Source organism: Lates calcarifer, linkage group LG2 (assembly GCF_001640805.2).
Source record: "Lates calcarifer isolate ASB-BC8 linkage group LG2, TLL_Latcal_v3, whole genome shotgun sequence".
NCBI lineage: Eukaryota > Metazoa > Chordata > Actinopteri > Centropomidae > Lates > Lates calcarifer.
In genome coordinates this window covers 19,668,107-19,681,272 of record NC_066834.1, presented here as the reverse complement: position 1 = coordinate 19,681,272, position 13,166 = coordinate 19,668,107, and the positions used below count along the sequence as shown (strand labels likewise).

Sequence of the window (13,166 nt, the reverse complement as noted above, 5' to 3'; positions counted from 1 at the left end):
ATGAGTGCAATTGGGCAAAAACAACAATAACTTGATCACAAAAATATATAACCAAATGTTTGTATATTTACATGTGTTCAAAAATGACACAACTCCAAATACTGTGGGGAAAAAAAATCAGTAGTTATTTACTTGGCTGCATGAAATGACAGCTCACCGTTTATAATCATATTCACTTGAAATTGTTTTGATCATCCAGAGAAAATGGTATTTAGAGTAAATGTGCAGGCCTTTAGATATGTACAACACTCTGAAGTACAGACAGATGACAGATGCAACACTCATTTCTGTTCCAATATGATGACAAAGATTTAATCAGGTGAAAAATAGAGCCTTTGGTCATTTTACAAGCAGCAGTGGAAACTATATTTTGATGTATGTTTGAATGGTGTGGCTGTTATTGAGTGTTTCAGTCACATCAGCTACAACAACTATAAATTGTCATACAGTTTTCAAATAATAGCTGGGGGTGTTGCCAACATTGACAAATAAAAGTTAGTTGTTGAAAAAAGTCTTTTAAAAACAGACATAGGTTAATGGACAAAAATGGACACTGAAATTCCACTTTCCCATCAGAACTGTAATAACCCAACCACCAGTGCAGCACTTCACACTCCTCTACTCAAGCAGGGCTTGATCAAAGCCATGAAATTACCAGTCGAAAAACAGTCCCAAGTACAAAAAAAAAAAAAAAAAAAAAAAAAGACTTGCACCTGCCTGTGTCTGTGCCTCCGCCAGATTTTCACTGGCATGAAAGTAGAGCCCTTAGTATGGAGAGTAGAAAGTAGAGCCTTGGAGTAAGGCATTTGGCCCACAGCTAAACTATGAGATTCTGTAGAAGGCGGTGGTTGCAGTGGGCAGCTCCTGGATCTGGAAATGTGTCAACAGGTTTTTGCTGAGTCAAGTGCCTTTGGGAAAAAACTGTGAAAGTGAAGGCAGATAGAGTATTTCTTCAGTGTGTATTGAATCTATTGCAGATAACTGGTCAGCAGTCAGTCAGAATAAATTGACTTTTTCGGTTACTTGGGAGCAGTACAACAGGCTGAAAACACAATATTGACATATGATCACCCTGTAAGTTGATGAAAGTTGGCTACAGTGTCATCAGACGGTTCCCTATGCATCCATTAATGAAGCAACATTAACATTTCTTTGGAGTTATGTTTCAGGCAACTTGACAAATTTATGTCCAATGTACACTTTCCTTTTAGTTTTCTTTTGGTCTCCATCAGCTGTCAACTCCCAAATTGTAATCACGACTGGGAAACTCTACTTTTCCTTTGATAGTTGCCACTTAAACGTAATGATATAGAAAATGTATCCACCAAAACCATTGTTCAATGTAATAAAACCCAACTTTGATGTTATGTTACCAGTACACACAATTTTCATTCTCACACAATGAACTCACAATGACTGTAATTGGCCCTGATTGGTGAGCAGAATCTTTCCCACCTCTACCTTCCATGCCAGTACTTTGGTATTTCAGTTTTAGTGAAAATTGTACTTACACTTATACACAATATAATTACATGATTTCATAACAACAGGATTGATCTTTATAAAGGCAGTACAGTGAAATCCATTAAATAAAGGATTCCTAACATAAATGAGTATAATATGCCAGACTATAAATAGACAGGACACATATCACAATATCATCAATCCTGAATGGACAATATGAATACATGCATAAAGCACCTCTCACCTATCTTCTAAAAATAACCACCTAAAGTATCTGAAGAGTCCCTGCTACAATCTTTGACTCTGAAGAAAAAATCACCTTAAGCTGCTGCTCACTTTGTCCATTTTTGCTACCTGGAGCCTTCCCCGACCTGACTCAGGTGCCCCTGCTCCTCTACATGATTGCAGCGCAGGTGGTGTTGTCGATAAGCCAAAGTCAGGTCTGGCTCCTCAGACAAATTATACCGTAGTGGTTTGAAGGGGAAAAAAAAATCAGACAGCGAGAGAGCCTGCTGGGATGCTAACTGGCCAAGTGGCTGCAACCTTACAGAAAAGTAATGATGGGGCAAAATGGGGGTTTATTTATTCACAGCGTGCTACTTTATTCATAGCATAAGCAGAAGATGCAGCGTGACAATGATGGCACCAGTCCAGCAGCAACCAGGAGTGTGGTGAAGCAATGATACACACTTTGTATGGTGTGGTAAAAGCAACTGTTTAGCAAATTTAGCAGGATCGGAGGAAAATGCTTATGTTGTAAAAGCTCTTGCTGACGAGAAGAGTATTACATTTGATGCTGGTTGACTCAATTCTCTCTGATTGATTTATACAGTTTTTTTCTTAAAACTAATCTCTCAACTACTCAACCTGCTGTACAATGAGAAGAGAGCATCATTTGATGTTATTTGACAGGGATAGAGCAATGGTGCGGCAGTGATGCAGCAACCAAGCACTATAAAATGAGACCAGTTCATGGCTACATCTCTTTATTCAACCCACTGTCTATGAATAGATGTCCCACTGTCAATCAGCTGCCTCAAGACTCTAAAAGCCAATCTAATGGCATGACAGCTGGATTATCTCTTTTCTACGCTATAATAATAATAATGAGGATACTGTACCACACGCTTTGATTGACAAGTGATCTATGGGAAGTGCAGTGCAGAAACACAGCAGCAATGAGTGCTTTGGAGACCAAAAAAAAAAAAAAAAAAAAAAAAAAAAAAAAAAAAATATATATATATATATATATATATATATATATATATATATATATATAAGGATGTGATTAAAAAAAGGGCAAAGAAAAAGAGAGAGAGAAGTAACATTTTAATGGTGCCAGATAAAATGGGTTTTCAATTTCACACAAAAGTAAACAAAAACAGATTTCTCATTTAGAGTGAAAGACTGGTATTCATTTAGCTGAATGAAGACTTTGCTGGCAGATTTGATCAGATGTGGCTGGCTAGCATGAACCAATGCCAGTGCTTAAACTCTGCAAGTTAGTTGGTGATTCCGTCTCCATGTACAGCTGACCGAGACGTTTATAACAGGATCTTGAATACACACACAATGACTACATACAAGATATAATGCTAACGGACTAAAGCTGAAGCTACATGTTCTCAGCAGTTATTAGTTACCAGTTGATCCAGTTAGAAGATGGACATGGGAAAATTTTAAGAATGATTCTTAAACTTCTGATTTGCATCTGTGTGTATACAGTGATTTTGGGTTAAAAATAACATAGATGATAGGTTGGTATATTAGCTGCCCTGAAACACAGCAGCCTGTAAACTAACATAGTTATAATCTATGTGTTCCCTTTGCAATTTACAAAATATGGTTAGCTGACTCTAGCTGTCTTGTAGCCAACCTAGAGATCACATCTTCCAGACAGACTGAAAAAAACTCTGCACGCTGATCTGAGCACGGTTTATGTTTGTTTAAGAGATATTATCTTTTGTAACAAGATGTGAAGCCGTGAAAGTCGACTGAACAGTGAGTGGATTCTACTTTATTCAGTCTGGTCCTGCCGGGAAGCTACCACAGCTGTCATCAGACATCAGGCTGATTTCTTGTCAGCACAAACAGTGCAGATGAGCAGACTTTCCATTTTTGTTCTGTCTGTGCTTTAAGTGATAATTAAAGTGGATGTCAGTAATTATTTAAAGCATCTGCTACTGACAGTCCATGAGGCTGTTTGGGATAGCATTAATTTTTTTATATGCTTGATGATGACACCTCTGTAAATTTGCAGGTTTTTTTTTTAATACACCTAGGCCCAAAAATATAGATTTTTCATGTTTTAGTCATTCCAAAGAAAAAAAAAAATTTAATCAAAAAATGCATTTATAGTATAGCCAATTGTGTTCATTTTACACAATTTCACTTGAGTGATTTAAATTCCCAAGACAAATTGAGAACCACTGTACGAAATATTGATGTTTATCTGATGTAACAGAATCATCAAATCCAAATCACACTGAAACAATTCAATTCTGGACTTTTGAAACAAATCTCATCTGGACATTAGTGCCAATAACCAGCCCTCGAAATAAAGGAGCAGCAATGTTTGGGCATTGCAGAGAAGAGCTAGTTAGCATTAGTATTGTACAGTATTACAATTAGAAATGTAACTGAAATGTTATTTAACATAATGATTTGATAACCTACTATAAAACATGACAAGCCCAACGTTTTTTTTTTTTCTATTGCTAAAATATTTGTGAATGATGAATCACAGATTGTTTTGCTAGCATGAGGATATGCAGATTTAGCTAGAGTTGCTGTAATTTGAAGTTTCCCAAACCAGTAACAGAGAAGGACAGAGCTTCTGTTGTTACTTTAAACTGCAATATACTACTAACACCTTGGCTCCCACACGGTGGATGTTCCAGTGAAAAGGTACTTTTCTAAGGTAATCCACATAATAATCTAGCCATAGCTAATGGAATAATGCTAGCTCACTTCTCAGTAGTAAGCTAGACATGCTAACATTTGTAGCTAATGTTAAACTGAAACACTGTTCACTCTCCTCTGTGCGTTTTGGTCAATTTTTTTTGAGGGTGGCAACAAAACAAAACTATCCATGAGTCTTTTTAAATATTGAGTATAGCGCTTCCTAAAGCTCTATGCACACTGTTCTAGCATGAAGAGAAATCCAAAGCTTGACAGACCTGCAATAGGAACAGGTGCAAAGCTAACATAATGATTTAAAAAATGTTTGGTGAAGGGGTTTAGCAAGCAGTCAACTGACAAATATTTGGAGGATGTAGAGTAGATTCACAAATGCATATTGTCTTATTAGTATGCATTAACATCTGAGTGCACTGGATCGTCAGAGAAGTAGTGTGACAAGCAGAGCAACTAGAGCAACTAACTACATGTTTCTGCTGAATTACCACAAAACCAGGCATCACAGGAAATACAACCTACAGTCACACCCAACATCAGTGAAACTGTGGTAAAAGGTAAGCCAAAGAAGGCTATTTATTAAACACACAGGATTTAAAAGGCTAAAATAATTCCTGACAACAGTATAAGGAGAGGAAGCAGTGCATTCAAACTGAGATCAAAGCGTGCGAGTACAACAATGCAGTATATGGCTTATCGTTGCTTGTGATCCACGTCTCCTCAGCCAAAGCACCTGTGTGTACATTTCTCAGAAAAACAGCCTCCGGTGGTGATCATTACCTCTCCTCTGGAGTATCGGGGTGGATCGTTAGCCAGCTTCAAGGAAACATCATGCTGTTAGCTCTCTGTATCTGGGGTCACACTGCTGTTTGCTTTTGTTCTTTTTTAAGTCTAATCTGCTCTCCTCCAGACATTTATCAACTTCCAGCTTTCAGTTTAACTTTTTTTTCCCCCCTCTTTTGTTGTCTTATAGCTCGTTTAGATTGTAGAACTGTAAAATCACGGCCGTGTTACTGTGCTGTACAGGCTGGGCACATGTTTGAAACAGGGTTGCAGCTTTTTTAAAAAGCTGCAGCTTTTTTTTTTCCTGTATCCATACAGCAGCATGTTGGCCCTGATCCACTCTGCCCAGTGGAATACTGAGTAATGTATGGAGGTTGTGGTTCTTATTAACAATGATCCATTATCAATTACAGTACAAATGGGAGGAAGCCTGAGCTGCCCTGCTCCGGTGGGTTTTGATCCCTTGAGGTTCAACTAGCTCAGTATTAAATGAAAACTTGAAACAGTGAAATCCTTCCCACCGGCATGTAGGGAGCTACCTGTGTGTGGAATGAGCTCCTCTGTGCTATGTACAGTGTAGTTTCCATACTCTACACAAAGTTTATGCAACATGTTGCTGAATGCACATATTTTAGAAATATTCACTATGGGATATTTTGTGCATTTTACACATGATTTGACTTGATTTCGTTATTATTATGCTCAGACTACCTTTAGACCAACATAACCAGCAAATATTTCAATATTTTATCATCAGAATTTTTTACTCCAATCTGTCAGTGGAGGCTGTTGAAAGATCATTTAGACTTTCATGTGTGGAAATGAAATCATAGTGCTTGATTTTTCAGGTCTGTGGTTCCCTAATAATTTCCCAAAATGTTTCAGAAAAAAATTAGGTACTCTGGTAGGGATTTCTTTGAAATGAATTCTCCATTTGAATAAACCACAAAGAAAATATGCACCTACCAGCCATAACATTAAACTACTGACAGGCAAAATGAATACCATTGATCCCCTATTGTAACCGCACTCCCAGATGGCAGTGGCCTTCCCTAGCAGGACAACGCGCTACGCCAGAAAAACTTTTCAGAAATGGCTCGAGAAACACGAAAAAGAGAAAATCCCCCAGGTCTCAATCTTCTTTGGGATGCCCTGAAACAAGCCAGATCCACGGAGGCCCTACCCTGCAACCCGCAGGACTCAAAGGATCCGCTGCCAGTGTCCTGGTGCCAGGCTCTACAGGACTCCCCCAGAGATCCTGTGTTCATGCCCAAACAGATCACAGCAGTTTTGGTGGCACGATGGGGACCTACACAATATTAGACAAGTAGTTTTAATGTTGTGGCTGATTTGGTGTGTATATTGTAGTTCAACAGCCAACCAAACTAATTAAATAACACCATAAATTTTCATCAGAAAAGGAAAGCCGCAGTAAGTAAGTAGGATTGGTATGATGTTGTGTCCCTTCCTTGAAGCAGTATGACTTAATGAGTAAGCTGTCACACATTGAATGTGAAAAGGCTCTGTTCTAACTACAGTATCAGATCCACAGAACACCTGATAATAAGTGAGATCCACCTGCGGGAATCTATTCTCATTACTTCATACAGCATGATGGACGTACCCCATACATTATTCATGTTCTCTGCAATATCTTATTGACCTCTGTCAAGGACATTTGGACAGGCATTCATCTTGACAAAATTGGTCAATCACAGTCTCCAAATTGGACATATGCAAAATGCAGAGGTGGCGTACCATGTTGAATAATGTGACTCTGTGGTGCACACTGATGTGAAAATGAAATGTATGCACAGAGGAGCCTAATGATACCTGCCTGCTGCTAATATAGCCTGAGACAGATAGCCTGAACACTGCTTTGACCTTTGACCTCCTTACATTTGAATGCCATGGTGCAGGCTTTCTTTTTTTTCCCCCTCTTGTCTGTTGACTTGAATCCAACTATTTAAAAATCATTATACAACACTCACCTGTGGTGACGACCACACAGTGTGTATCAGGGTGCTTTCATTATATTGCAGGTTATTGACACTGTTAATTTTGTTACCATTGTTATTATGAACAGTGTTGCTGATTAGCTTGAGAGTATTGTCAGTAATGTTGCTCTTCCTGCAGCTGAAGAGGCCTCCTCTGATTCTGTCACTGATGAGGTTAAGTGTGTGCACAGCTTGAAGAAAGCAGCTGACTAATATTCGTTTTACCTCCAAACACTACAATTGGAAGTTTTCCTGGAAGTAAATCACTCTTGTATCACCTGTTCCTAGGATTTCCAACCATGAATGGATTTCTATTTTCTATAGATAATGATGATCTAAAAATGGCAGAATTTTTGACTGGTTATCTTCAGCTTATGTGGTAGGAGAACAATGAACTATTCCCTCTTTCCACTTCAGGAAAGAAATGGGGAGAAAAATCTGTGTGGAGTTTGCCTGAATTTAACACTTGACTGACATTTTGTTTTGATTTGAGATCAGAGATCCCAAACCAGATGAGTGTTGAGAGGCAGAGGAGGAAAATCTGTCTATTGCATCTATTTCAGCATAATACATAGCTGGTTTGAGGAGGATGATTGGTGATGGTGCTTCCCAGTTAGTACCAAGCTCCAGTGTAAGATGGTTAAAGCAGGCCCCTCCCATCAAGATGCATTATAACCCAGAATTCTGCGGCATTTTTTGACTTTTTTTTAACTTCAAATCATTCATTAATCTTTATTTAAACTTAATTTAGAAATGTGACCTAGAGTATTGGCTTGTATATGTAAAACTGTTGTATGTTATTATATTGTTATTTGAGTGCTATAAATACTTTGTTTGCTCTCTCTTTGTAAATATTATAAAGAGTACAGTCTAGACTTGCTGTATATGTTCAGTGCCTCAAGATAACATCTGTTGTGATTTGGTGTTATATAAATGATAATTAGAGGTCCTCATACTCTTTTGATACAATAGTGGCAAGATGAAATAAATTGATAAAGGATTGCAGGCCCCAATGCAGCTGCATAATTTATACATATGATAGTTACGTCTCTGGTGCTTCCATCTTGCACGGCTGATTAAGACAGCTGAAATGCCTGCACAGAACAATTTTTGTTGTTTTGCTGAAAAACAGGCTGCCATTTTGGTGTGACACATAACTGGAAAGAAACAGCTGGAGCTAACAGGTTAATACAGAATTTGAGTGCCAAACTATATCTGTGACAGTTGTGTGGTGGTGTTACTGAGCTGTGAGGAAGGTATGTTTATTTCATGATATCCCTTATTATGTACTGAGCGGATATATGTAAAAAAAAAAAAATAAATAAATCTGGGTTTCTGTGAAAATGTTTCCAGGGAAACTGGAGCAGAATTCACAATAATTAAGGAGATCTAAATTCCTGGTATTCAGTCATACAAAAGACTTGTTGTCACAGTAAATATTAAGAGAGAACTCCATTGATTTTACACATCAAGGTCTCTTTACAGGAGTACTACTGCATATGTGAAAAGAATGTATATAAAGCCCATGCTTAGGTTATAAGTGCGATATTAAATTGATGGATTACTTGTTGATGCTGCCTACAGTATATGGCTTCAGATGTTATGGTTGTTGCTTTCAGCGGACTGCTATGTCCCTGCTAATACTGTTTTTTGTTGTTTTCAGTGTTGTTAAGGCTGTTTATATTTCTGAAGATCTGAACAGGATGTGTCTTTTTGCTGTAGTAATGAGCGTCACTGTCTGTGCTGCTTCTATGTTTTCTCCAGATAATGGAGGTGGAAAGTGTTTTTGATACCTTTGCTGTTTACATCTTAAGGTATATGGACAGTCTGGTTGTTGTTGTTGATTCTGTTGTTTCTTCATTGTGTTTCAAGGCGTCTGGACGGTGTGGTGTTTGACTGCGGTTGTGATATCCGCTGGATCCAGCTGTGGCAGCAGAGAGGAGAGGCCAGCCTCCACACGCAGCAGCTGTACTGCAGAAATGGAGCCTCCAAGATACGACTGCATAACATGTACATCCACAACTGTGGTAAGAGGAGGGGAGGAGGAGGAGGAGGAGAGAAGGGTGTGATCTGTGTTTGAAAAGAAGGAAAAGAATAAGGGAGGAGGAAACAGCAGAGGGAGGGAGGGAAGGGGTAGAAGGGAGGAGAGCAAAGGAGAGGGGAAAAAATGGAAAGTGAAGTGGATAATGGCTGACGGAGGGAGGCATGAAAAGCAGGAGGACAAAGGGTTAAAGGTGAAATAGAGGAGAAGAGAAGCAGGGAGACAAGTTGAGGCGGGAAGAGGAGGAGGTGTGACAGAGTTCAGAGGGTGAATCTGATGTGAGGAGCTGTGTGTTGATTCTGACAGAGGCTGTAGACTCTGCAGTATTATCTCCTGTTGGTGACTCATCCCTGTGACATCTAGTGTGTGTGTGTGCGTGTGTGCGTGTGTGTGTTTATTTATGTGTGCTGTGTGTTGTGTGTGTGTGTGTGTGTATCCTACTGCCTCCTTTGTACTAATTTTATTACATTAATGAAAAGTGATTAATTGATTTGGTGTGAAAGTATGTAGACACAAGTGGTGACAGGCGTGTATTAATATGAACATACACTGTGTGCGCGTGTGCACGTGTGTATTTGTATGTGTGTCTTTTCAGACTTACCGGAGATCAGTGTGAGCCACAGCAGTGTGCTGGTGATGGAGGGCGACAATGTGACTGTGAGCTGCAATGGATCCGGATCACCGCTGCCTGAAGTGGACTGGACTGTCAGCGGCCTACACTCCATCAACACACACCTGGTGAGACACACACACACACACACATACACACAAATAGCTCTGAATCCACTGTTATTCCATAATTTCTTATCTTTACAGCTACAAAATGACACAAATCAAATCATCATCATCGAATAGCAATCAATAAAAATTATGCCAAACTACCTACCGAAACCATTTTGTACTGTTGGTGGGCACCATTAGCTCAGCAACTAACAGTTAATCATTTCATACGTTTTAGTGTTAAAATGACAAATTCCCATTTTCATCACAAATTATATGCAACAATCAGTTTTTTTTCTTACTTTTGCAATTAAAGCGGGAGTGTGGGACTTTTGCCGGTTTTGGCTTTAGGACTTGTTGCTATGACAATTTATCCAATAAATTTTAAGCCAGTTTTAAAGAACTAAAAAATCCAGCCTCATGTCCAATAATCAACAATTAAGCTAACACACTTATACACAGACAAAGGGCAGCTTTGTGGCATAAGTTACCATGGTGACCTACCCCTGTTCAAAATAAGCCAGTTACGTGAGAGTGTGAGTGTTACGTGAGAGGCATGGGTTTAACACACAGTGAACCAGTGAACCCACTAATCTCGCTCCGTGAGTCAGGCCCCAGGGACGTCACAGCAATAACAACAGCAGAGATAAACAGCAAGAAGAGGAGAACAGCAGTTTCTGAAATTGCCATGTGGCTGTATTTGTCATCCGTGTCTTTAATGCTTGCACTGACTTTACAGATGAAAGCTAGCTCAGCCTCCGGCTTGATGTTTTCAGGTAGATGGATACTGTAGTTCATTGGGGTGACTGAAGTGTTGGGGAACCTAGCCAACTAAAGACAAGGAGGGAAACATAAGCATTGTGTTTGGCTAGCTAAAGGTATAAAGCTGTTAATCAGTTAGTCTGATTAGTGCCAAAATTTACAATATTTCACATTTTATATTCTTGCTACAATTCTTGCCCTACAGTAGTAAGACCAGACTAAATCACTGAAGTAATTAATTCCCACTGGTAGTGTGTACTCCCTCATTTTATTTTGTTTTTTTCCACATGAATTTAACCAATTAATAATTAACTGAAGTTTTAATTAAGTAATGAAAGATTTAAACCCTGTAAATGAATTGTATGTGCTGCACACTGTATCCTTCACATACCTAAACATTTCTCTTTCTCCGTCTGTGTCTTTACTTCTCTGTCCATAGTCTAATGTGTACTGGCCCAACATCCACTCCATCAATCTGACCCTCTTCAACATCAGTCGCGATGACAACAACTTCCAGCTGACCTGCATTGCAGAGAACGTGGTGGGGATGACCAACTCCTCCATCCAGCTCAACGTACAGTGTGAGTGAAATCTTTGGGGAAACTGGCCAATCACTGTAGAGGTGAGGGGGAGGCTGTGTTTAAGCCCATAGGGGACACATTAACTCTTGACCAGAGACAGACATTTCAAACTTAACGCCATAGGCTCTCCTTGATTACCTGCTTCTACCTTGTGTACTTTGTTGCTTAAATTTGCATATTAATAAGAAAACACTCAATAGTGCTTTAAGATTCAGAGTTCATATTATTGCTGCTCATGTTATATGAGGGCGAATATGTTAACATGAAAGATTTACTTATTCTCACTGATTTGTTTAATTAATCATCTAATTAGCAAAGCTGTTTATGTTTAATGATTAATATGACCATGATCACAATGAAAATGGCAAATAAATGGTAAATGGACTGCACTCAAAGCACATTACAAGCCACATTCACCCATTCACATAGACATTTGTACAGCACTTGATCTACACAATTAAAGTGCTCTTGAACACATACACACAAATTCACACACCGATGATTAATTGGGGGCATTTGGGGTTCAGTATCTTGCCCAAGGATACTTCGGTACATGTAATGGAGGAGCCGGCTCAACCTCCTGAGCCACAGCCGCCAAAAGAAAAAACAAATAGTTTATATGATATCATAGTAGAATATTGGACTTTTCAATTTCTACCTTGTCTGCCTATGCTATATATCACATAAGGTGTATTTAAATAGATCACCTTAATATGGTCATTAGAATATTTTTGTATGTAAAAAATGACTGTGACATTTACCACAGCAGTGTTTTACTCTCTTACCCTAAACAGCAGGGTTTCCACAGAGCAGAGTTTATTTACTCACAGGCTCTGCAAGGCTTTAAGTAGGCACAATGGTGCTTTCAGCTAAATACTAACTTCAGCATGCTAACATGCTCACAATGGCAATTCTCACATGCTGATGTTAAATGAGTATAATGTCACTGGCTTAGGAAGTTAATCAAATTACTGGACAAATTTAAATTTTGAATTGATGATGGACCAAACTTGAGAACAGTAGTGGTTAGCTTAGGGTTTAATGCACTGTGAAAACCCCAATCAACCATAATAGAAATAGCATCTGTTCAGTCACCACAATATCTGTACACTGTCTATCAACATAATGGGTCTTGGGTATTAGATCCTATTTGCGGACTCTTGGTGGATGCTCTGAAAAAGGCTCAAATGCTTTAAGTGTGAAATTACGTTGCTCTGTTGTTAAAGGCGTTAATCAGTGAACCCCTCTACTGAAGTGATTGCTTGGAATGAAATCTTGTTGCCAACCACTGAGCTAGTGGTTCCTCCACATTAGAGGCCATCAACTTACTTGGGGGCCACCATGGTTTGGTAAAATCTGGCATAATTTGTTACAGCCATTGAGGTTGGCATCTCCATTAAATAACCACTATGCCAAAAGCAGCACAGTTTGATACTGGCTTTACCCTTCAGCGCTGAACTGACATTTGTACAGCTGACAGCTTCATTGTTAGTCATCTGCCTGTCAATTATTTTGTGAGGCATTTATCAGTGTCCTGATGCTACTGGAACTATATGGTCAGAGCCAAGACAAGCTGGGTTTAAAGACAGTACGTCTGCTGACTGTGAACTGAACTGACGATAGTCAAGAGCTAACACCAGCCAGGGGTAATGTATGATAGTCTGTGCCAATTATGCCCCCCCAAAATAACACCCTCATAGCCTTTACTTGTATTAGTAAATACATTTGCAGGAAATGTGATGCAGCAATGATTATCCTAAAATTATTTATTTTTATTTATTTTTATTAATATAAGGAGGAAACATAATATTGAATGAATGTATCTGCACTATCAGTCTATTTCATGTTTTCTCTCTGTAATCACTGCTAACTTGAAGCACAGGACAAGCTGTGTTGAGTTTT

At 38.9% G+C, this 13,166-nt stretch overlaps 1 protein-coding gene across 3 annotated transcripts in view; it reads left to right on the top strand.

Annotated features, from left to right (window-relative positions):
• Positions 1 to 13,166, top strand: part of ntrk3b (neurotrophic tyrosine kinase, receptor, type 3b) — a 165,316-nt gene that overhangs the window by 69,595 nt on the left and 82,555 nt on the right. For all 3 annotated transcript variants that reach the window (XM_018697465.2, XM_018697464.2, XM_018697463.2), the window contains exons 5-7: positions 9,033 to 9,187; positions 9,797 to 9,939; positions 11,123 to 11,264. In XM_018697465.2, the coding sequence (XP_018552981.1) occupies positions 9,033 to 9,187; positions 9,797 to 9,939; positions 11,123 to 11,264 (440 nt within the window). The remainder of the gene's footprint in view (positions 1 to 9,032; positions 9,188 to 9,796; positions 9,940 to 11,122; positions 11,265 to 13,166) is intronic.